We start from the raw sequence: 26,426 nt of genomic DNA on the forward strand, positions 1-26,426 counted from the left end.
TGAGTGCAGTGGCGCGATCTCGGCTCACTGCAAGCTCCGCCTCCCGGGTTCACGCCATTCTCCTGCCTCAGCCTCCCGAGTAGCGGGGACTACAGGCGCCCGCCACCTCGCCCGGCTAATTTTTTTGTGTTTTTAGTAGAGATGGGGTTTCACCGTGTTCGCCAGGAAGGTCTCAATCTCCTGACCTCGTGATCCGCCTGCCTCGGCCTCCCAAAGTGTTGGGATTACAGGCTTGAGCCACTGCACCCGGCCACCATTTATTTTTCAAGAAGAATAATTTTTTGAATTGAATTCTTGTGTCCTACAAGATGCTGTGTATAACACAGCATAATTTTGAGCATTTACGTTTTGCTTATTCTTCTTCCTCATCACATTCTTCTAAAATATTAACATAGATTAGAATTTAGAATCAAATTTTCGTCTTTGCATTTTTCACTTGGTGATCATTATGATTGAGTTTGAAATCACAATTTCATGCATTTCCTCAGCTTGAATTCCTCATTCCCCACAAAGTGGGGCTTCATGTAAACACAGTAAGGCAAGTCAGAGTGGGGCACCATCATGTGAGGCAGGGGTTGCATGAAAGGCAGAGGTGGGGGATTTCAGTGCAGAAAAGGACAGTATTTCCTCATCTATAAAATGGGAGGGGTTGGGCCAAATCTCATTTTCAAATATATTTTATTTGCAGAACCATTTGTTTAAATGCAGCCCTCCTCCAAAAAACAAACAAAAACAAAACAAAACAAAACAAAACTCAGTGTGTAAAACAGAACCACTCTGATTGAGGAGGAGTGGGACACCTTCCCTACTCCTCCACATCCTTCCTCCCTACTCCTAAGTATAAAACTACTTTCAAATAAAGTGTACAGAGGTTAGAAAATGTTTGAAAACGTACAGTTTCCATACTCTCATTTTATTTTATTTTTGGTTTTTAAAATTTGTATACATTTTGTTACATGCATAGATTACTTAGTGGTGAAGTCAGGGTTTTGGGGTATCCATCACCCAAGTAACGTACACTGTCCCCATCAAGTAATCTCTCATCATCCACCTTCTTTTCTCCCTCTCCCTTCCAAGTCTCCGTTGTCTATCATTTCACAGTCTATGCCCATGTGAAAGTGTTATTTAGCTCCTACTTTTAAGTGACAGCATGAGGTATTTGTCTTTCTGTGTCTTACTTGTTTCATTAAAGTTAATTGCCTCCAGTTGTATCCATGTTGGTGAACGAGATACGATTTTTTATGGCTGAATAATATTCAATTGTGTATATATATGACATTTTCTTTTCTTTTCTTTCTTTCTTTCTTTCTTTTTTTTTTTGAGCTGGAGTCTTGCTCTAGTCACCCAGGCTGGAGTGCAATGGTGTGCTCTTGGCTCACTGCAACCTCTGCCTCCTGGGTTCAAGCAATTCTCCTGCCTCAGCCTCCCGAGTAGCTGGGATTACAGGCACCTGCCACCACACCCGGCTAATTTTTGTATTTTTAGTAGAGACTGGGTTTCACCATGTTGGTCAGGCTGGTCTCTTTGGCCAGGCTGGTCTCAAACTCCTGATCTTGCGATCTGTCCACCTCGGCCTCCCAAAATGCTGGGATTACAGGTGTGAGCCACAGCGCCCGACTGACATTTTCTTTATCCAGTCATCCATTGGTGGACATGGAGATTGACCATATCTTTGCTGTTGTGAACAGTGCTGTGATAAACATACAGATGCAGGTTTCTTTTTGTTACAATTATTTCTTTTCCTTTGGGTAGATAGTGGGATTGCTCATTTTAAAGTTGAGAAAACTGAGGCCCAGAAACTTCTCCAAAATCAAACAGTTTAATGTTAGTTCTCAAAACTGGGACTAGAACATGAGTCCTGGTTTCCCTAAATCTGATTTTCCTACTTTTATGTGGGGTTCTGGCCAGATTCATACACTTTTAATGACTGTCGTCTATCCAACCACTTCCTCACGTTTAACTTTCTGTCCTTCTATAAAAACTGCAACAATCGTATAAAATAAAAATTTTTACGTGGAATCTTTCTGTTTTAATCTTACCAAGAGGTTTATTTTTGGTTTGTTTTCCTTTTTTGGTAAGTATTTGGAATAGTATTATGTGAAAATCGTGGCTCTATAAATTACTGTTTGATCATAAAAATAGAGTGGTCATTTTAAACCACGTATGCCCATCTCTGCCATAAATAAGAATGTGGTCTGTTACAGTGGATTATCATTCATTAGCTTATTCAATAAATATTTATTTATTGTGCATTATGGTATCTGGTCTCTAATGATGGCCCCTGATAAATCATATGCTTCCAGCTGTTCATGCCTTTGTGTAGAACTCTCTCACGCTGAATCTGGGTTGACTTTGATTACTTTAACAATAGAATGTGATAGAAGTGATGTTATATTAGTTCAGATCCTAAGCATTAAGACCTGGAAGCTTACATTTTTGCATTTTTTGGAAGACCTACACCACCATGTAAGAAGGTCAGCAGTCCTGCTGGAGAGACCATGTGGAGAAACCTTATGTAGAGAGAGAGGCCTGAGGCTACTGGAAGAGGGGAAAGGGGAAAGATTGATTCAGCCAGGAGATGGGGAGAGAGAAGTTGAGTGATTCAGTGGTTCCAGAGTCCCAGCTGAGCCCAGACAGAGTGATCCATTCAGTCCAGTCAAGTCTCCGGGTGACTTCAGCCCAAAGATTGTTTTTATTAAGTTACAGTCTTTTAAAAACCTAGGATAGTGGTACTTTTGATAGCACAATTGTCTCCCAAAATCTGTTTGAGTTTTGTTCTTTTTGTCTGTCATACTTTGTGGTTGTCAGGCTTTCGTGGAGTCACATTCTTTTTACTGAGCCATTTATTTGCCCCAGTACTGAGTTTTAATTGGCTTTTGTTGCAAGACTATTTTTAATTTCATCTGAAATTGAGATGAGAAATAGTTGCAACTTTCAGGTCGGAAACTTCTGGGATTTCTGGATTCTCTATTTTCCCTTGAATCCCTGCTTATAAATAGGCCAGTTCTTTTTCTGAGTTCACTTCTTGTACAGTCTTGATAAACACAGCTAGTAATGACCAAATACACTAGTAACATTTTGTTCTTCAGTTTCTTCACCTGAAGCTGTATATTCTTTAGGTTTATTTTATTTTTTTATTTCTACTTTTATTTTAGATGCATGGGGTACATGTGTAGATTTGTTACATGGGAATATTGTTTGATGCTGAGGTTTGGAGTATGGATGCTATCACCCAGATAGTGAGCATAGTATCTGATAGGTAGTTTTTAAAACACCCCCCTCCACAGTGTCTTTTGTTCCCATATTTATGTTCATGTTCATTAGATTTCTTACCTGTTTAAGGTACTGTAGGTGACAGTTTCACCAAATATTTTATACCCGTATAACATGGGTCACCATTTTTCCAGCTCCCGATAATAGTTTCCATGCCACTCTCTGTCAGGTATTGAATATAGGGCCATACATTTTGGTGATAGCAGCACCTCACTTCTAGGTCCCAATTTCTGTATGTCAACTTGCTATAGTAACAAATTCTCAGGGACTTGCAACAACAAAGCATTTATTAATATTTCTCATTCACATGGCATAGAGACTGTGGTTGGATGTGGTTTTGCTCCAAGTGTCTTCTCATTCTAGAACCCAGGTTAAAGAAGTACTTATATGGACATTCCCATTCATGTGGCAGAAGGAAAGTCCAAGAGCCACAGAAGAAGCTCCTCATGTTTCATGACGCTTCTGCTTAGATGTGGCATACATAATGGGTGCCCACCTTCCACTGATCAAAACTTAAGTATCAAGGCCAATGCCAATTAAATGAGAAGGTATACTTTCCCTGAAGGAGGAATGCAAGTCGCAAGACAATAGTTTGTCATTCTTTTAGAGGGAAGAGGGTAGTGAATAATTGCAAAAAAAAAAAAAAAAAAAAAGCTATCTACCATAAACATGCACATGCATTTCTTTTTGCTTGTATTTTTGCTTCATGCAATCTTTCTGTTGAACCCAGTCTCACTGCTCTTTGACTTATCTGTTAACCTGACCAGTTATGCCCTATGTGTCAACTTTGCTTTGTTCTTTTTTCTAGTTTGTATAGTTGCTTGCAGCCTGCCTGCTCCCATGTCAGACTTGCTTGTGTCTGCATTCTGGCTTGCAAAACCATCAGCATTTCCTACTCTTCGACTACTTCTCCCATTCTGATATGTGAGCAACAAACCAAGCCTTTGTAAAATCCAAGTTTAGATTGACTATGGGCTAGTGATCAAATTATTGTGCAATTTTACTTGAAGCATAAATTAGATAACAGATTATTTGATAGCTAGGACTAGAAGGTTCTATTCCACGATTATATCCAAGAACCTCTCTGAGCTACTCAAGGAGATAATTTGTCATTGACGTTAAATTCTGATTTAGAAAAGAAAGTTATTTCTCTTGTAATTCTGGTTAGAATAAACGTGGTCTTTTTACCTTGGAGTGTTAATTTTACTTGAAGATAAAAGCCCTTTTTGGATTTTTATGCTTTTGAGGTTTCATTTATTCTGACATAGAGGGATAGCTATAATACACTATTGAGTAAAGAAAGCCAATTTCTGATGGATCTTATAGAATGGCTCACTTTTATATATAGTTTTTTTCTATACATACAAGAATATGTATGTTTGTGTATATGTGAAGGTATCTATATAGCTATTGGCTATTGATATATACCACACTGATAAGTATGTGTTTCTTGGGAATGGAGATGGAAGACTTATTTTTTCTTTATATAATCTTATGTTTAAATTTTTACAAGCATATATTATCTTTTTCATAAAAGGAGAAAAACTAAAAGTATAGCTCAAAGTCACTGAAAAATTTTGTCAAATGCAAAAGCAAAATCTGCGAAACTTTTTTCTGTCACTAAATTTCATATTATTCTATGAAAATCCAGAAAGAAGAACATTCTCCTGCATAGCAAGTTATTAGGAAACTTATTTTGTATGAATTTGGGAATGTGGTGTTATTAGTTGTACAGCCAGTCAAAGGTATGATGAACTACTGTAGCAGGAAAAGGTGATTCACACACTTTCTGGTAGGGCTCTTTGGATCTATATGCCTGCCCTGGACATGTGCTTTATTGGCCAGTCTGTGGAAACCAGCATAGCCAGTTCTTTGGAAAAACAAGTGTGTCATTTTTCTGAGCAGTACTTAAAAAAGTTTTTGTTTTTATTTTTTGGCTTCTCAAATTGGTTCAATTTCCTACCACTTTTGTGCTCCTTCAAATATTTAGTTCTACTGGCTGGGCGAGGTGGCTCATGCTTGTGATCCCAGCACTTTGAGAGGCCGAGGTGGGTGGATCACCTGAGGTCAGGAGTCCGAGACCAGCCTGACCAACAAGGTGAAACCCCGTCTCTACTAAAAATACAAAAATTAGCCAGGCGTGGTAGCAGATGCCTGTAATCCCAGCTACTTGGGGGGCTGAGGCAGGAGAATTGCTTGAACCCAGGAGGCAGAGGTTGCAGTGAGCTGAGATTGCGCCACTGCACTCCAGCCTGGGTGACAGAGCAAGACTCCATAAAAAAAAAAAAAAAAAAAAAAAAAAAAAAATTTGTTCTACTGAGTTCTGTTTTTCTGTACAGTGATTTTTCAATTACCCCTAACTAGCAGAAAGCATGTGAGAAATAAAAATAAGATTCTAAGCCCCACAACTGACTGAACAGACCATCTCTTGGCCAAGGTGATCAGAGTAACCTTGAAAACTAAGTTCTCAGCCATGATTGTGTGAGAGGTCAGATATGGCTTGTTACACTGTCTCCCTGGCTAACTCGTCCCTAAGAGTTCAACAGAAACTAGCCCTTTCACTGACAACAACCAGCCACTTGATGCTGCCCCACCGACCACAGAGTGGTTCTGGCCAGTTCACCCAGAATGCACAGTGAGGGTTTTTGTATCCTCTGCTTTACATTTGATGTCAGAGAGCAAAAACATCACCCTTGGATCATGCTAATGCTGCTGTTTTTTTTGCACGTGGGCCCCATGAAGGGATATAAAGCTGAACTGTGCATGCACATTGTTTCTTCTTTCATAAATATTCATGACTCCTCCTATAGCTGATTGAATATGTATGTTTGGCCACCTTGCTAAGCATAAATTTCTGTTCCCTTTGCCCTTCCCTCAAAGTGTCTGTTTCCAGCTTCTGACTAGAGATTATGCTTCCCAATGTGTCAGAATGGCCACCCTGCAGGCTGTAACACTTACGAGGGTTGAATTGTGAACTCTGTCATTTTTTAGTTGACATATGGTTTTAAACAAGGTTTTACATTAAAAAATGGTATACGTATTTTAAAATTGTATTTCAGGTATATGGACTGGTGGCTAAATTAATGATAACAACAATAATAATAGAATGGCTAATATTTATTGAGAGTTTACTGTGTGACCGAAACTGTTCTGTTTCTTTTATTTTCAATCGTGCTCCTTTTGTACAGATACTATTCTAAGTGCCGTACTCGTATTAACTCATTTAATACAATTCTATTAATAATTCACATTTTGCAGATGTAGAAACTGAGACATCTTGCTCCACTATTGCTTGATACTAGTAAGAATATGCAAAAAGGGAAATTGAGATCAACTTAAAATAATTAAAGGTGGTAACAGAGATGACATTGTGCCTGAAGCCCCGCACAGTGGCCTTCACTATGACTATGTGACAGATAGCACTGCTCCCACTTCAACTGGAAATGTAAATGACAAAAGTCAACCTACGAAGTACTGGGTAGTCTCTGATACATATTTAAAGTATGAGTTATATTGCAGAAATGCAAATGATTTCAATCTTGGTATTCTTTTGTGAGGAAACCTTTGACAGTAAGTGTGGAAATGATAATTTTTAATAATTTTTTTAAAAATTACTTGTACAAGTGTTGAAAGAAAATCACCAGAATTGTTTGCAACTGAAGAAAGAAAAGACTGAGCTAAAAGCAATACAGTGAAGTCACTACCACAAACAAACAAAGTGCTTAAAACTCCCTCCAAGGTCAATGTCAGAATATTCTTGGAGGGTTAAGCTCATTTAGTAGGGGAAAATTTGGTGAGGCCCGGTTTGAAGAGATGGGTGAAAGAATGCAGGCAAAGGCAGCCAAGCTGAGAAAGATGCCATTTTGGTCATTGTTAACAAATGACACTTTCTACTGTGCTCAAAAGGATATTTGATGAGAGACTGAAATTAACTAAATTCTTTACCTTATTATTATAGTATAGCATGAATTGAATAATTTGCTCAATTTTTTTCTCTGTATTTTCTTTTACTCTTATAAACTGGTTAGACATTTACATTGGTCTATTTCTTGGTGATAAGATAGCATGTAGAAAAGTTTTCCTATAAATACAAGAATCTCATTAAAAAGCAGGTTATGTGCCAAAAAATGTGTATGTATACCCAAGTGAGAAAATCTTTCAGAGGCTAAACTTCAGGAGGAATATCTAGCATCAGGTTCTGTCTTGATTGGTTCTTCAGTGCACAAGGGTACATTCATTAGCTGTTTTTATAACATGTAGCTGTGATGTAATTAGAGTTTCCAGAATGATAACTAATTATGTTAGTACTATTTCACATTACATTGCATATTAGTAAGATTAATTTGACAACAGATTCATAGTTTCTCAGAGTTCAAACTATCTTTAATTTTGATGTATTTATTTTGGAAAGATAAATTCTGACATTAAAACATTGCAAATGTTTTATGAATAACTTGTACAGTATATATTTTTAAAAATGCTTATTTGAAACTAGAGCTGCTTGGCCTTGCTGTAGTCTGTGATTTATCATGATCACTCAAAAAATAAAATAAATAATTGAGGCTTGCCATGTTTTTTTTTAATATATTAGTTGCTGTGGAAGTTACTCTTGGGAGTAATATTTCATCTTTGAATCAAGCCATAAATAACTGATGAGACTAATGGAGATTGTCTTTTAAATGATAAGGCATTTATAGTCTATTTTTATAAAATTTTTCCTATAAGACATGCAAAACAGTGCTGGAATGATTAATTATTTTTGATTTAGTGAATGAAGGCATGGCAATTAAAAAGAAAGGCATCAGTGCTTAATATTTATTTCTACCCTTCTTCTTCTATATAATCTCCCTGAATTAAAACCTAAATTAAAATCTGTTGTTGGACACGTAGACCAGTGTAACAGAATAGAGAACTCAGAAATAAGACTGCACACGTACAACCATCTGATCTTCGACAAATCTGACACAAAAAAGCACCGGGGAAAGGATTCCCTATTTAATAAATGATGCTGGGGAGAACTGGCTGGCCATATGCAGAAAATTGAAACTGGACCCCTTCCTTACATTTTATACAAAAATTAACCCAAGATGTTTAAAAAACTTAAATGTAAAACCCAAAACCATAAAAACCCTACAAGAAAATCTAAGCAATACCATTCAGGACATAGGCACTGTGGCAAAGATTTCATGACAAAAACACCAAAAGCAATTGCAACAAAAGCAAAAATTGACAAATGGGATCTAGTTAAACTAAAGAGCTTCTGTGCAACAAAAGAACTATCACCAGAGTGAACAGACAACCTACAGAATGGAAGAAAATTTTTGCAATCTATCCATCTGACAAAGGTCTAATATCCAGAGTCTACAAGGAACTTAAAGAAATTTACAAGAAAAAAAACAAACAGCCCCATTAAAAAATGGGCAAAGGACATGAACAGACACTTCTCAAAAGAAGACATTCATGTGCCCAACAAACATATGAAAAATGCTAAACGTCACTGATCATTAGAGAAATGCAAATGAAAACCATAATGAGGTGCCATCTCAGGCCAGTCAGAATGGCAATTATTAAAAAGCCAAGAAACAACAGACACTAGTGAGTTTGTGGAGAAAAAGGCATGCTTTTACACTGTTGGTAGGAATGTAAATTAGTTCAACCATTGTGGAAGACAGTGTGACAATTCCTCAAAGATCTAGAACCAGAAATAACATTTGACCCAGTAATTCCATTACTGGGTATATACTTAAAGGAATATAAATCATTCTGTTACAAAGATACATGCACGTGTATGTTCATTGCAGCACTATTCACAGTAGCAAAGAAATGGAATCAACCCAAATGCCTGTCAATGATAGACTGGATAAAGCAAATTTGATAGATACGCACCATGAAATACTGTGCAGCCATAAAAAGGAACAAGATCATGTCCTTTGCAGGGACATCGATGGAGCTGGAGGCCATTATCCTCAGCAAACTAACACAGGAACAGAAAACCAAACACCACATGTTCTCACTTATAAGTGGGAGCTGAACAATCAGAACACATGGACATGGGGAGGTGGGAAACAACATACGCTAGGGCCCATCGGGGGGACGAGGGGAGGGCGAGCAGCAGGAAAAATAGCTAATGCATGCTGGGCTTAATGTCTAGGTGATGTGTTGATCTGTGCAGCAGACCACCATGGCACACCTTTACCTAGGTAACAAACCTGCACACCCTTCTACACCCTGCACATGTACCCCAGAACTTAAAAGTTGAAGGAAAAAAGAATCTATTGTTGAATTTTTCCCTCCGGCTTTTTCCTCCTTTTGTTCTATTAGTAGTAGGTCTATACTCTCAATATTAATACTATTGTTATGGATTAGTTATGGATTCTATTGAATATAAATAATATCATATTGTATTTAAGGATATGTCTGATTTTTAGAAAATAGATTTTCTTGTCTGTCAGACATCATCAACAATATCTTGTATTGTCAGTTGTTCTTTAAGGTAGACGTTCTACCTCCCTAGCTAGACTGTACATGTTCCTTGAGGAAAGAGATGACTCTTAGACTATTTTATATTGTCAATGTCTTAACTCAACAGTGTTGATTGTTTAAGATATTTTAGCAAAGTTACCTTTATGAAGACTCAAGGAATGTTTTAAATATTGAATTTATCCATATTCTACTAAGTTTGAGTCTCCAAATATATAGAAAATATTTTCAATAATGAAAAACCAACCAATGTTTTATCAACAAATTATTCTTCCGCAAGATACTTTGATTATTGCCGATTTTTCTGGTGAAAAATACTCTATTGATTTTAAGATGAAGAAAATATGTAAAACATTTATGGCGTGATATTGAAGCTCATTTTTTTCTGTAACTTTACGGGACATTATCGTTTACCAAGATACCTTTGAAATTTTAAAAACTTACCTTCTAGATACTTATTAATCTTTAATACAACTATGAATGTAGGTGGACTTCTGGCTTAGAGTGCTTTCAATTTCTAAATTGATAAAAGAAGAGACAAAAGAGTAGTAAGATGTGTTTTAATGCAAAGTATTTTTAAAATGGAGAATTAAATGCATCGTGTTGGGTTGAATAAACACCAGATGTTCAATGGTATATAGCAGGTAGATGACCAAAATGTGTGGAAGCAGGACACATAGGACACAGCACAGCTTTTTACTGGGGAAGCAGGAACCATAGGATGTGTGACATTTGAAATAGTTGTTAATGGAAAAGAGAAGTTTGAGAAGCAGGGAAGGCGAAAAGAGCGTTTCAAGTAGAAGCCCAGAAGAGAGAAGGGGAGAATGCTTGGAGAGTTATGGCAGGAGGTGAGAAGAGAGATGGAAAATAAAGGTGCGCTGAAGAAAGCTCTTGCATTCGTTTCTTAGGGCTGCTGTAACACATTACCACAAACATGGTGACTTAAAACAACACAAATTTATTCTCTGACAGTTCTGGAGACCAGAACTGCAAAATCAAGGCATTGAGAAGATTGATTTTTTTTTTTTTTTTTTTTTTTTTGAGAGAATCTGTTTCATGCCTCTCTCCCAGAATGAGGTGGCCGCCAGTAATCCTGGATATTCCTTGGCTTGTAGACCCATCACTCCATGTGTACCTCAGTCTTCATACCACCTCCTCCTCTGTGTGTCTCTGTGTCTTCTTTTTTGTGCATCTATTATAAGGAAAGTGTCACTGGATTTAGAACCTACCCTAAATTCAGGATGATCTTATCTTGAGATCCTTAACCTAATTACATCTGCAAAGACCCTCTTCCCAGCAAGGTGACATTCACAGATTCTGGTGGACATAGCTTTTGTGGAGCTGCAGTTTGACCCATTACATGCCTTTTGACAAGGACTTAATGTGCCATTTTTACATTTGTTATGTGGAAGGTGATACTGGTTGGTAGAGAATGGACAGATAGTGAAGGCTTGAATTAAGGAAAGCAGGCTTGGAGAAGACAGCTGGATTTAAACAGAAATTTCTGCAGTAAAATATACAGGATTGAGTGATTTCATGTGGGCGGGAGTGAGAGTGGTCTTGGAGATGAGAAATTTGAGGTGCCTGTGAAACATTTAGGAACAAATATTTTGTAGTTGTTAGAAATGGGGCTTTGCCATGATCATGTCACTGCCCTTATCTGGGCAGTGGAGTGAGACTGTCTCAAAAAAAAAAAAGAAATAGAATAGGCCTCTGAGGTTCAGGAGAGAGTTTGTGTGGTGAATTGTTAGATGAGTGGCTCCCAGTGAACCATACCTGTGAATATTCATGTCCTTGTCCCTCTCTCAACTGATGTTGTGCTTGGCTATATAATTGGCGTTGACCAATGGGACATTAACAACTGTTATATAGGCTTGATAGGCTCTTGCATATTGGGCTTACCCTCTTGCAACACTCCCTCTTGAAACCCAGGTGCCATATTGTAAGGAAGGGCAGGTTATCCTACTGGAGACATAAGCCACGTAAAGAAAACCTGGAAAATGAGATACAATGTAGAAAGAGGCCTCCTGGAGAAAAACTGAGCAGCCTCAGCCACAAGTCAGCACTGAGGCCCTAGATATGTATGAGGGGCCTTCCTGGACCTTCCAGCACATCCCAGCTGCCGGTTGAATGCAGCCACGTGAGTGACTTCAGCCAATACCAAGTGAAAGAGAAGAACCACTAGTTAACCTACAGAATTGTGAGAAGTAGGAAAATTGTTATTTTAAGTAACTACGTTTTCAGCCTCCCTGTACATATTTGATGATGCTCACTGGTCACACAATAAAAGTCAGTCATGTCTGTTTTAGGAGATGAATAATTAGGAGGCAAACTTAGGAGATAGAAGTTCATTGGGCTTTAGGAGGTTGATACCAAGTTGTGAGATGTTGGTAAGGGTGGGATGGAGCTATGAGTAGATCAGAGGTTGGTCTGGCAGGTGACTTTGGAGCAGTTATGTGTCCGCTCTAGATTTCAATGTAACCATGAGCAAAATGTGGAAAGCATAGTACTAGATGAACTGTAAGTTTCCATCCAGTGCTAAAATGTAATAGGTCCCCTTTGGAATAACAAAAGTTATCTTGCTTGCCACCCAATGTTTCGTACATTGAAAGTACTCAACAAATGCTAATTGGCCATGATAAAGAAATAAATACTTAGATAAAAAAGGAACCCCTTATTGTTGAAAAATACAAATAGGAAGACTCCTTCATCTTCTTTAATGAGAGGCTACTTGGACAATATTTACAGCTTGGTAGAGATGGGACAGGGTAGATGGAGAAGGAGCCTGCAGAGCCTCTTCTTTGCTCTGAGTGATCTGTCTTCACAGTATCATACCTTTTCATGTGTGATAGTGCCCCGGGGGATCCTATGAACTGCACGGTATCTTCACAGTATCATACCTTTTCAGGTATGATAGTTTGTGCCTGAGGGGCTTTATAGACTGCAAATGTTGTCATAGAGTGTGCTATAGATAGTTTTGATGGAATTAGCAGATAAGCAGAAGAGGTCAGACTTACACAGAAAATTATTTGGAGCTATATTTCCTAAAGGGAAACATATTTTTATTTCTTTTACCAAAGGAACCCCTTCAAGGTTCCATATTGGACCATTCTTTCCTGGTGGGACCTCTTCCATTATTTCCTAAGGGGACCTCTTCAAGTTTCCATATAGGGCCAAGAATCATCCTTTCACCCCTCCAGAACTTATATAGATCCTCCTTTGTCCCCTCCTACTCTTTGCCCAGTGAGGATGAGGTATCAACAGGCTTCAATACCTTCTAGCTTATATCTGGTCAGTGATGGAAGGGAGGGAAAAGAATAAGTTCCAACTATTATTAATATTTGTTCCTAATATCCCTCCTTTGAGGTTAGTTTGAGCTGTTGATGCCTTTTTTTTTTTTTTTGAGACAGAATCTCACTCTGTTGCCCAGGCTGGAGTACAGTGGTGCGATCTCAGCTCACTGCAACCTCTGCCTCCCAGGTTCAAGCAATTCTCCTGTTTCAGCTTCCTGAGTAGCTGGGATTACAGGTGCATGCTACCATTCCAGGTTAATTTTTGTATTTTTAGTAGAGACAGGGTTTTGCCATGTTGGGCAGGCTGGTCTTGAACTCTTGACCCCAAGTGATCCGCCTGCCTCAGCCTCCCAAAATGCTGAGATGACAGGCATGAGCCACCGTGCCTGACCTGTTGATGCCTTTTGATGGGCTGTCACTGCTCCCCTCAAGGCAGTAGTAACTATCCAATCCTCTTTGCTTCCAAGTCCTAGTAACTTTTTCCTCCTCTTCCCCTCATGTCTAGGGGTGGTAACTTCTCTACTGCTATGAGTACCAGGTTTCTTCACTATTTCTGTGGTTTACCTATATTTCACTTTTGTAATTTGTTCCTTTGTAAATCAACCTTCTTGGAATTTAATTAGAATGTGCTCTGTTTCCTGTTGGGAGTATGACTAATACACATACTATTCTGCAGATTGAGAGTGAAGATCAATGGCAGTGTGGCCACACCAACACACATCTTGTTATCAGCCCTCCATTACAGCCCTCTGGACTATCTTCTGTGTGCTGTCTGTCACTTTCTCATTTTCTTCCCCAACCATTAACTCCTTTAGTGACCTCACATACCAAGCAGGGAACATGGCTACAGCCGATTCAAAACCAAGCTCGAAATGTTGAATTCACTTTTTCGGATTTCTCTTCTATTGCTTTCCCCATCCTTCCCAGTATTCTTCTCTACTCTCACTTCTCTTGGTACTGTAGACGGAGATCTTTAGTAAAAAGCACAGGTTTTGTCTTGGTCTTCTTTTGTCCCCAGAGCCTGGAACATGGTAAATGCCAAACAACTGCTTGTATAATGAATACTTGGAAGATGGAATTAAGGAAGTGTCTTTATTAAACTTTCTGTTTCTAGGAAGCCCAGGGTTGGTCTACTTCTCTCCCTTCCCTGAGAAGCTCATTGCTTCATTTTCATCAGATCTCTACTCAGTGCTTTTCTTGTCTCCATGCACAACGCTGCTGCTGTATTATAACCAGTCTCAGGGTAGTAAATGTGTTTTGTTGTTGTCTTGTAACAGTTTTATTGAAATATAACTTACGTACCATACAGTTCATTCAATTAAATGTACAATTCATTGAATTTCAGCATATTCAGATTGTGCAACTATCAACACAATGAATTTAGAACATTTTATTAACCCCCAACCCCCCCCAAAAAAACTCACACACATTAGCAGTCACCTACTTCCTCTCCATCTAGAAAGTAATCTATTTTCTGTCTGTATGGATTTGCCTGTTCTGGACATTTCCTATAAATGAAATTTTATAATATGTGGTCATTTGTGAGTGGCTTCTTTCACTTTGCATGAGGTTTTTAAGCTTCATTCAAGTAGTAGCATGTATCAGTGCTTCATTCCATTTTATGATTGAATAATATTCCACTGTATGGAGATAACACATTTTATTTGTCTGTTCCTCAACTGATGGACATTTGGATTATTTCCACTGCATATTGGTAAGTGTTTAACAATTAGCAGTCCATTAAAAAAAAAAAAAAAAAAAACCCTGACACATAACATTTGCTGATTTCCATGGTGTAAACATTCCCATTGTGACTGATTGCAAGCTCCATGATGTGAGTGAACACAGAATTGGAAAGAGATTTTAAACTAGGTACTTGTGAGTCCTTACAAGCCAGTTTCAACATATCACTAACCATCTTTACTGATAGATCACTCAAGTGACCAGAGGCATGGCTACATGCAGTGAAGTTTCCATACACCGTCACCTTAGAATAATAATAATGACAAAAGTAATACAACAGCTAACATTTACTGAGCACTTTTTATGTGCCAGGCACTATGCTAAACATTTTTTTTTTTTTCCTTTTAAATCTTGATAACCACTCACCTTTTTGGAAGCCAGCTGCTCCAAATTACCAGGATTCTATGCTTGGTTTACTGTGTCCTAGCTGGTCTCCCTGCTGTTTATTAAATACCCCAAACTCTTTAGCACTTGCTTCCTCTACCTGGTAAACTCTTTTTCTGTACTGTTTTACACCCTTTCTCTATGTAATCTACCCCTGCCCCAGGTGCATGAATTTGGTTAAAGTCATGAATTGCTCACATAGGAAACTTTATTTGCTATTTTCGGGGAAATGCAATTCCATTAATATTTACTGAGCACCCACAAGGCGCTGGGCAGTGTTAGTGAGCAAGTCCCAGGAATCCTGGGAACCAACAATCCACAGTCACATCCCAGAAAAATAACCCTGCCTGTCTCTGAGGGTGAACGACACCCTCGATTCCTCGGAGTCCGCGTCTGTGTTCAGATCTCTGCAAAACATCAACACTTCTATCTCGGACTCCCACTGGGTTCCCGCTGGGCCTCCTCGAAACGCTAACGGATTAAGGGGCGGTGAGTAGGGAAGGTTGGGGAGGTAAGGGAGCAAGAAAGCGGGGAAGGAACAAGGTGCGTTTCCCTCTTCTAATCGTGTTCCAATCAGGAGTCGTGTACTCAGGCGCCGATTCTGGCCGTCCAGAGACTCTTCCAGGAACCGCCGGCCGCCTGGGCCGTGGACTTTGGCTGGTCTGGCTTCCGCGGCTCCCTCCTCTTCTCTCCTTCCTCCAGGCTCTGTGCCTCACTCAGGGGCGTGTCCTGCCCTACCTCCCTGTCACAGTGGTCCACTCATCCGGTTACAGCAGCAGTTCCAGCAGTAGCGGCGGCAGCCAGAACAGGAGCAGCGATAGCTACGGTTTCCAGAACAGGAGCCGGGGCAGCGGCGGCAGCTCAGTGCTGGGCACCTGTGCGGAGCAGGAGTAGCAGGACCAGGGGGTGGGGTTGGTGCCAGCCACTCTGAGCCAGAGAAGGAAGGGGCACCTCCCAAATTCCACTGCTGGGAATAATCTCCAGGGGAGGTGGCACCGAACTGGGAATACTGGTAGGGGTGAACATGTGCAGGAACAGCTAGAGGCCTCGGGGCGGGAAAACATTTGGTCTACGTGTGGACAGGCAAGGAAAGCTGTCTGGGACCATGGCAGCCTCCCGCCTGGACTTTGGGGAGGTGGAAACTTTCCTGGACAGGCACCCAGAGTTGTTTGAAGATTACTTGATGCGGAAGGGGAAGCAGGAGATGGTTGAAAAGTGGCTGCAGAGGCATAGTCAGGGTCAGGGGGCTTTAGGTCCAAGGCCCTCTTTGGCTGGTACCAGCAGCTTGGCTCACAGCACCTGCAAAGGTGGCAGCAGCATTGGTGGTGGCATTGGACCAAATGGCTCTGCCCATAGCCAGCCTCTTCCCGGTGGCGGGGACTGTGGTGGGGTTCCCTTGAGTCCCAGCTGGGCCAGTGGCAGCAGGGGCGATGGGAACCTGCAGCGGAGAGCTTCTCAGAAAGAGCTAAGGAAGAGTTTTGCCCGCTCCAAGGCCATCCACGTGAACAGGACTTACGATGAACAGGCGACCTCCCGGGCTCAGGAACCCCTGAGCAGTGTACGACGGAGGGCACTTCTCCGGAAGGCCAGCTCCCTGCCCCCCACCACAGCCCATATTCTCAGTGCGCTGCTGGAATCGAGAGTGAATCTGCCTCAGTATCCTCCTACAGCCATCGACTACAAGTGTCACCTGAAAAAGCATAATGAGCGTCAGTTCTTTCTGGAATTGGTCAAAGATATCTCCAATGACCTTGACCTCACCAGCCTAAGCTACAAGATTCTCATCTTTGTCTGCCTTATGGTGGACGCTGACCGCTGCTCTCTTTTCCTGGTGGAAAGGGCAGCTGCTGGCAAGAAGAGCTTGGTCTCCAAATTCTTTGATGTGCATGCAGGAACCCCTCTGCTGCCTTGCAGCAGCACAGAGAACTCAAATGAGGTGCAGGTCCCCTGGGGCAAAGGCATCATTGGCTATGTCGGGGAGCATGGAGAAACGGTCAACATTCCTGATGCCTACCAGGTAGGACTTTGCATTGTCCCCTTCTCCCAGAACCCCATTGGCTTGGGAGATAAGCTTTCGGTTATCATCTGGCATCCAGGAACACATTAATTTAGGCTCTTAACAATACAAATCTTGCTCTTTAAATTCCTGAGTTTAAAGTAGTTAGAATGTTCCTACAGCATCTTTGATGTGTTGGTCCTTTCTTAACACCCAATGGCTTGTGGGAAATTCATATATCACCTAATAACACCACGTGTTTCTCTGTCAAGACACTTTGTCTTTAACACTTTGACACTTTGGCTGATCTGGCATCCACAGCTCCCTCCTCCTCTCTTTAAGATATCAATGTGTGGTTTTAGTATGCGTTTGTGAGTTGCTAGAAAAAGATGTGTGCTCCAGAATTCCAGTGTTAAGATGGGCATTTTGGTGTCTTTGATGTCTTTTGGAGGCCATAATGCATTTTCATTCTCTAATTCAGTATTGGAAAGGCAACAAAGTGCTTAACTACTTCCCTGTTCCCTTCTTTAGATTAGAGTTGCACAGGTTGTAAGGTAGGGAAAAGAGGAAGAGAAGAGGAATGTCAGGGGGAAAATGGTCCTGTGACCCATTTGTGCCTTCTTAGTATCTATTTTAACTGTTTCTGTTGTTGAGATTAGGAAGATTGGACAGATACAGGGGCTAGTTATCTTTAGGCTTGAATGTAGCATTTTCTGTAGTCAGCTTTGATAGGACTGAGCAAGTAGGTTTTTAATTTACGAAACAAACAAAAAATATTGATAATTGTTTAGCAACTCCAAAGCCATCAGCAGGGTAAACATGTTAGTTTCAAGTGGAAAAGGAAACCCAACATGCTCTCATCTGAGTTTTCTGAGCCTTTCATTTTCACAACGTTTTGAACTTGATATTAGATGCTGGATCTGAAAACCAGTCCGTTCTAATATCTTCAGTATTTATTCACTGAATGTGATGAAACTGGATGTTATTTTCTATGAGACCTCTTCAGGGTTCATAAGAATTAAAAGTTCTCATCCTTGGTTAGGAAAGTTTTGTAGTCATCTAGTAAATACTTCTTCCAGTGGTCTCAGGGAGCTACATGTTTCTCTGGAGTTTAGTTGCTGTTGCTGAGAATAGCAAAAAGAGTGGGAAGGACACTAAAGGTAAAATTTTATCTATTTCATCTGAAAATTGACAATTTTACATAGAAAATTGACTAACTTGTACTAAAGCCAAGTTTCATATTTTTGTGGGATGTCTGCCAACCTAACACTTTAGTATTAAAGGATGTTTGTCAAAATACCATTTTTGTTAACCTTTTATTGTAGACTAAGTGCATTATTCATTTTATCTTTCTTGAAAACTTTAAAAGGTGTAGGTGAAGCAACAATGAATGGTTTTCAACAAGTGTTTATTTCTCTACAATCCTAGAAAGCTATGAGAAGAAATACAAGCATTTAATAATTCATATGTTGAAGATTCTGTAAACATTTTGTCACAAATTATATTTCTAGAGAAATAAAACAATCACAAATTTTCTTCTTTCCAATTTTTTTTTCCACATCCTTATTTTATGCTTGGGCTAAAGAAAAATCCCTTCCTAGTTCAATGATACTTACTCTAGCCTGAGGTTGCAGCCTTTTCTCTTTATTGCCCTTACTTTTAAAATTCATCCCCAATTGATTTTCTCCCATTTCTGTAGCTTTTGTTTCTTAATGTCCTCATTCAGGCCCTAACTTTTATTTCATACTGTCCTTTCTTTAAGAGCATAATTCTCAAGTCTCTTCAACAGTTAACGTGTCTTGCTGCTGTCTGGAATTGTGGCTGTAGGTGTCATCACAGGCAGGCGAAAGCAGGTTTTCAGCAGCTGCTACTTCCTGTGGGCTTTACCCTTACTCTGCCGAGTGTCTTAATATTTTTGGAAGCTGACATGGGGAAAGAGGAGTTTTTTTTGTTTTGTTTTGTTTTGTTTTTCTTTTCCCCCCAGAATAGTAATGATGGCTGCAAAAAGGGACGTTGGGAGGCCTGGCGAAAGGCAGGTAGGGGAAAGGTGCTATATGGGTTGGGAATTTACCCTTGGTTTACCTTGCTTTCATTTCTAACTGGTTAGAAAGTTTCTCTTTTCTTTTTCCATTGGTTTTTTTTATGTATCTCTGTATTTTTAACTTGGTGTAGTTTTCTTCATTTTACTTATGCTACTCTTTGATAAAGCTACTTTTTTTTTCTTTATTATGGTGCACTACAGTCACCAATGATGTGACCTTGGGAGAATTTCTTACTCTCTCACAGCCTCAATTTCCTCATCCATAAAATGGGGACAATAATATCTACCTAGCAAAGATTATTTTTGTTTATGTCAATAAAATGAGATATTATGTCAAAGCCCCTAAAATAATATCTGGTACATGGCAATTACCCAGGAAATGGTAACAGTTTATGAAGATAACGATGATATCTAGTTTGCTAATATTCTTTTTCTTTCTGTTTACCTTATTTTCCATTGTTTTTCTCCTTATCTGGAACTGAGATGTGAAGTCAGCATGTTTTGACCAGCTTAATCTTTTCCATGCTCCACCCTTAAATTAAGTATTTTAGAACCAGGTTTACATTCAAGGAACATGAAAATATCTATCCTTCCATTCTCTACTTAAAATGTCCCTAAATGTGGTTGGTAATACCATATGCTAGCCTATCAAAAGTTCTGCACTTTGTTCCTCTTAGTAAGACATGCAATATAAACTTTTTATAGGGTTGTCATAGGGAAGAATGTTGCATCCTTCCCCAGTTCTAGCATTTTCCTCCATCCTTTCCATTTCCTGGTGTTACAGATGTCTCTTAATGAAACTGACAACTTTCCAAATACATGTTCTTTTGTCATGATGTTTTAATTTGTACCATATATGCAAGCATCTTGAAGTTTCTATTTAAATATGTAACCATCCTTCCTGATTCTTTGTTAACTACTATATTTTTAAGGTGTTTCTTGCTCAGCTTCAGACAGTGTATTTTTTCTTTAGGAGGTAAGAATTTTTTTTTTTTAATCACACAGAGTTTCCAAATTTAATCATTTGATAATTACATTGGTGATACTCTTGGGGATTCCTAATATGGGCAAGAGAATGGACAAGAGAAAGGCATTGAAGAGACAAAATTATGATGATAAGCATGGCATTCTGGAGTCAAGGGTAGAATATTTAATGAAAGGCTAAAATTGAATAGAAATTCTGACAACCCAAAATCCCTCAGTTTATTTCATTATTTTGCATTACTCTCCTCAATTAGTCCTAAAAGACAGACTTGAAATTAGGAAAAAAATAAATTGTAAGTGGAAAAAAAAAAAACATTCATTTTTAGGTATCCAGTCCAGATCATAGTGACTGCAGTTTACCTTTCTCCCAGATAGTTATAAGTTATTTAACAGCTCACATTAATATAGTAATGAAAAAATTGCCCTCAAGAGGTTGAAAATAAGAGCATTCAAGTAACAGGTGTTCTCTTTGAGATTATTCTAAGCATTCAGAATATAGCACTTTAAACATTCATAAAAATCGTGAGGTGAATTTTTGTCAGTGTTGATAATGATAATACAGGTGTTTGATGGGCTTGGGTGTGAAAAGCAGCAGGATGTTTTGTTAGATGAACTGAGAGGAGGAAAGGGGATGACGCTGAAGGGTTACAGGTGCGCCTACCTTTCAGAAGATCTGTTTACACAACAACTTCGTTTATTCATTAGTTCCAACAAACATGCACAGAGAGAGCCCATTATCCCTAAGGCCTTGGGTAGAGGACCCATGGGTGTATAAAGGACAGGATATACTTCTGCTCTCCAAGGGTGTACAGTAGAGAGCCATGTGCTGTCCACAAAAAACTAGTACCAAGCTGTACAAACTAAATGATGTTAGTCTTGGATGAGTATGGAGTCACTTTGTGACTGGGCTCATAATGAAAGACTTCTTGGAGGAGGCACCATTTGAGCTATAAATAGGATTAGATTTTCCAGTTAGAGATAGTTGTGGAGTAAGGAGAAGTGATCCAAGTCCAACAAAATAGCTTCAACGGAGACACAGTGATGACCAAGTACCAAATAGGTATAAGGGAGAGTGAGTAGTTTAATTTGGCCAAAATATTGCATATTGCATATCTATGACATTCTGTTGTCATAGAATGATTTGCAAAAGTAAGGTGAGGACAAAAGAAGGAAGGACTTTGAACACCTAGCTAAAGAGTTCAAACTTCACCAAGAGTAGGCCACAGGGAGCCATTAAAAACATCTTAGCATGATCAAACTGGTGTTTTGGGTAACCTGGTGGCAGCAGCTGAATGGATTGAACAAGGAGAGGCTCAAAGCTGTGGAAATAATTAGGAGTCTACTGTCATGGTCTGGTGGAGCCATGATGAACAATTAAACTCAAGCAGGAACAGTGGGAATGGGCAGAAGGAGACAGATGGGAAGTGGCCTGCGGGTGTGGATTTGGGAAAGCAGGGAGGGAGGGCAATGATGACTCAGATTCTAAACCCAGGAGATAGGAGGAAGTGTGATGCCTTTATCCAGAAGAGGGAGAGAAGCTGGGTTAAGGGGAAGATTCTCAGTAGGTCCAGCTACATAATTTGTGGAGCCTAGTGCAAGATGATAAAGCAGGACTCTGGCCGGGGTTAAAGAAGTCAGTCCCCACTTCCCAAGAGTCTGTCCCCCCCATTCATAGCAACCTCCTGTCTGAGAGTCTGAAGGGATTGCAACCTCCAGGCTGGGGCATTCTCAGTATCTGGATTGAGGGTGGGCAAGGGGCCCCCGCTGAATTGCCTGCCACAGGTGCCATGTTGCTGCCAGCTCTGGGTGAGGAGGGCCACATCCTTTCTCTTCCCTGAGGAGGTGTGGGACATGCACCTGCCCCTCTCCGCACCCTCCCCACACCCCATCTAAGAGCAGAGTGCAATGGCAGACATGGGATGTGGGCCTCTTCCTCGACCCATGTGACCTGGTTGCTAAGGGCAGGTGTGAGACTGGGGAGGATGAATGGGGCCTGGGACACCAAGGAGCAGGGATCAGGTGGCCAAAAACCAGTTCTGGGCAGGCAGTGGGAGGGGAGACTGTGTGTGAACCAAGGTTCTGGACTCTGGGGCTCATACTCCATTGTTCCATTGGACTTTGCTTACAAAGCACAAATTCAATGATAAAAAGTATTAACAATCTCACACAGCATAGCATTAAATCTCAAGCAGGGGTCTTTCAGCCACTGCACTGGTCACGTGCTCATGAAACGGGCCCTGAATCTGAGTCATATGGAGTCAAAGGTAGAGAAGTTCAATCTTAATCCAGCCTTGTCTACTGCAGTCCTTCATGTGGCCTCAGCACCATCCTAATTAAACTACAGGCTGTTTTCAATGCCCAGATAGTGCTTTTCTATTCCTGTATTTTGCATACTTTCTGCCAGGACTACTTCTTCTCCATCTTTGCTCATTTAGAACCTGCTTGCCTTCTCATCATATGAGAAGGGAGAGCTGAGTGCCTTATCCTTAAAGAGAGGAGTTGGAAAACAACCCAAAAAATATACATAAAGTTGTATTTAAGAATGCATTGTAATATGCTGATATATATTTATTATATGTATTTTCTAATAATATGAATAACGATATTTAATACTTCATTGAATTTCAGTTTTCTTTTTGGAATAATCTCCATGAAATAATCACATTGAAAGTGTTTGCCTCAGAAGGAATTAATTTTAGGTGTCTAGAAAATTCAGCAATGAGAGTGCTTCGTTTCCTGATGAGCCAGTGCTGATAGATATGGACTACACTCATGTGATTGAGTTGCTGAGATTTGTCTAAAAAGGCAGATGTTGATCCTACTCCAATACTGATAATATAAAAAAGGAGTTTCATGAAATCTTATTCCAGCTTTGCACAGTGTTTAAAAAAATTCCCCCAAGCCCACAAACATGTTCACTAGCCCAGAACCAGAGTTGATTTTGTGTTTGAAGTAGGAAACTCTGCTATTTCAGCCTCTCTTCCTGACAGACACATGATTGTGATAAACACAAGGACAAATTGCATTTGCTGCTTTGTACATGAGGATAGATTACAGAAAGGCACAGTTCCTACAGAATCATGAAAAGGTAATTTAAGGTTAACTAAATTTTTTTCCCAACCCATAAGCTAAATGTTTACTAATCTGACCAATTTATTTTAGTTCATGAGGTTTGGGTCACCTGTTTATTGACAACGCTGGCTTAATTTGGAAATTAGGGTTTCATGTTGAATACAGTGTTGAAGAGTCATACAAACTTTCCTCTGAAACAGCTTTGAGTTGTTTTATAGGAAAGTCAACAAGATCCTTGAGGTACATTGCTTGCTGCTTATTTTAAGGGTAGTATTTTGCAATATAGCCACATTCTTTTGGAAAGTGAAATTTGAATCAGATAAAGGCAGTTTAATCATGAAAGAGTGCGTTAAGTCACTAATATTTTAGGAGAAGTTTCAGTTCTTGGTCATTTATAGGCATTGAGGCTATATTTATTTATTTATTTGGTTTAAAATAGTAAAGGTCTTCTGGCATTAAAAAATATACTTTCTATAATTCCTGAGGATTTTTTTTTTTTTTTATTAATTGGTTGGTTTTGACTGAACAGTGGTTTCACATATTAATGACAAATTATGTTTCCTATCATAAAATATAGCTTAAAGGCTATTGCAAATTCAGCACAAGAAATCTTCTTTACCTGAAGGGAAAAAAAAGGGGAAACCTATGAGATACCTCTTTAGGGTGTCTATGTTTTTCTTTTTTTTTTAAAGACACTATCTTACTATGTTGTCCAGGCTGAATTAAAACTCCTGGGCTCAAGTGATCCTCCCACCTCAGCCACATGAGTAGCTGGGACTATAAATGTGTGCCACTGAGCCCAGCAGGGTGTCTACTTTTTTTTTCTTTTTAACGTAATAACAGAAGGTAGAGGGAAGCTTCACTGTGGATGAATAGTAACTTCATCTATGGAGTACAAACTCTGAGTCAGACAGCTCATTAGCAAGCTTTGTCTCTTTTAATCCTCTCAAAAATCCCCTGAGGTAACTATGACCACCCCCATTTTACAAAAGGAGAAACTGAGGCTTGGACAGTTTAAGTAATTTGCTTAAAGTGACTCCATTGGTAAGTGAGGGAGCTGACTCGCTTATTCTCTTCAAGTTATTCTGTTTATTCGTGAGATTCTGTATCCCCAAAGACACTCCATAAAAGGTAACCTTGGCCAAACACACTTACAGAGAAGAGGTGACTTTGGTCTAGTTTGTGGAACCTGTTCTCTGTACAACCTCGTTAAATCCATTTGCCTGACAATTGAATTCTTAGGTTACTAATAACATTGTTAAACAGTAAAAGGCATCAGAGTGTGACAGAATATGCTCTAGACTTATAGTCAGGAATTGTGGTTCTATTCCCATTTCTGCCTTAGTTTTTTAGCTATAATATAGGGATAATATGTTCAGACATGTCTGCCCCATAGTATTTTGTAAGCCTCTAATCATCAAATCTAATCATTAGATTGCAATGAGATAATGGAATAGCATTTTCAAATGGATAAAGTCAGAAATGTAAGGCCTTATTAATGTTTTAAAATACACAGTCCAGAAGGCTTTATTCACAGTGTTGTCTTTGGAAAGGACTTTGAACATAATAGGAGAGTTTTGATCTAAAATGTAGTAGTACCTGTATTGACTATATTTCCAAATTTTCTGTATTCTTGATGTTCTAGCATTTGAGGCCTACGACCCTGGAGAGACTGCCCCTCCCAGGGCTAGCTAATTTCTAGAGAGAGTGAAGAACTCCCTTTTGAGGGTACCTTTGATATATAAATCAGCCTATCCAGAGCCCACTCCCCTAACTATGTCCTTTATCAAACTCTCATACACCCAGACAATATTCTCCTTGCCCTAAATCACCCAGGGCCAAGTACCCAACTAAAGACCACTCCTATAGCCCATAGTTTGCCAAAATTATTCAAACTAGCCAATCCTAAACTTACTTAGTATACTCAGGTAGGTATACCCTGTCTCAACCATCCTTCCCTGAAGACCCTAGTAAAGGTTCTGTGCCATGCTCTGCCCCAACTTCTGCCTCCGGACTGACCCTGGCCCTTGCCTGTGTGGCCCTGCACAGTGTGCCGTGCTTCCTGTTTCTGGGGTCTGTGAGTATGAACTTTCTTCGTGACAGTCATTTCTGTGTTTGCTTTACCATACCCCATTAAAACAAATCCCAGGTACTTTTTAACACAGTACCACACATACATAATCCCTTAAACACAAGAAATGATTAAAATGTAAAGAGATCAAATGCTTTAAATGAATATTATGCTGTCAGGATTAAGAGGCCGTAATAAATATTCTACCTTTGATGAACACAGATATGTTAAATTTCTTGATACAATTGATCAACATGCCTATTTTTCTAGTACAAAATGCAATTTCAAAAGTATACATTGGGTCTCTGTGAAATAAATCCCCATATGAAATCTCCAAGTTGATGATTTGTTGTTTTATTGTCAAAATATTAAAATTTTTTTAAAAAGATGGTATTTGGCTCAAGCACTTGTAAACTAAATCAATTCTAGCTGCTGGCATTAAAGAATAAATGAATACTAAATCTCATGCTTGTAATCAAGATCTAATAATTTAGTAGGCAAGTATATCTATGACAGTTTTATTTTAGATGTGTTGATTCCTTATACAACAGATAGACTTTCTTTATGTTTTTGTGTTTGCAAATGATGATACTTTTAATACTGGCATTATCTTTTTTTGCATTTATGTTGCATGTACTACTTTATCAGATTACCAGAATGTTTCAACCTTTACATTTTTCAATTAAAAAATTAGATGATACTCCTTTTTCATTTAAATGGCTGTGCACAGTTTAATGAGCTAACAGTTTTTATGGGTATTTGGCAACTTAATATGCATGATTACATATCTAAAGTTTTAATAACAGCTGTAATGGCATTAAGAATTACAGGCTTGGGACACTGTGGGAAAGATTATCCAGGGCTGCTAAAGAAACAAGCCCAGATTTTTGTTCTTTTCTGAATAAAGTCCTCTGGAAAAGTGAAGCTCTAATCCCCTCTCTCTAATAGCCACCTTTATGGCTACTCACACTTCCCTGTTAGCCTCTTCTTCCTTTTGCTTCCAGAAAACCACTAAGTGAGAGGGTGCACACACTGTCACTCTGTGCAACTGCTAAGGTAGCTGCTGCTGCTGCTTTTTTTTTTTTTTTT

The 26,426-nt window shown here is 39.4% G+C and overlaps 1 protein-coding gene across 2 annotated transcripts in view; it reads left to right on the forward strand.

Annotated features, from left to right (window-relative positions):
- PDE11A (phosphodiesterase 11A) overlaps window positions 1–26,426 on the forward strand; it is a 522,267-nt gene that overhangs the window by 15,830 nt on the left and 480,011 nt on the right. The window contains exon 1 of one of the 2 annotated variants that reach the window (XM_011991830.1): window positions 15,904–17,190. The exons of the other annotated variant lie outside the window; for it this stretch is intronic. Within the exon in view, the coding sequence (XP_011847220.1) occupies window positions 16,279–17,190 (912 nt within the window). The 5' untranslated portion in view covers window positions 15,904–16,278. Of the gene's footprint in view, window positions 1–15,903; window positions 17,191–26,426 lie in introns of those variants that run through there. 2 annotated transcript variants of the gene reach the window in all.

This window comes from Mandrillus leucophaeus, unplaced genomic scaffold, assembly GCF_000951045.1.
Source record: "Mandrillus leucophaeus isolate KB7577 unplaced genomic scaffold, Mleu.le_1.0 Scaffold40, whole genome shotgun sequence".
NCBI lineage: Eukaryota > Metazoa > Chordata > Mammalia > Primates > Cercopithecidae > Mandrillus > Mandrillus leucophaeus.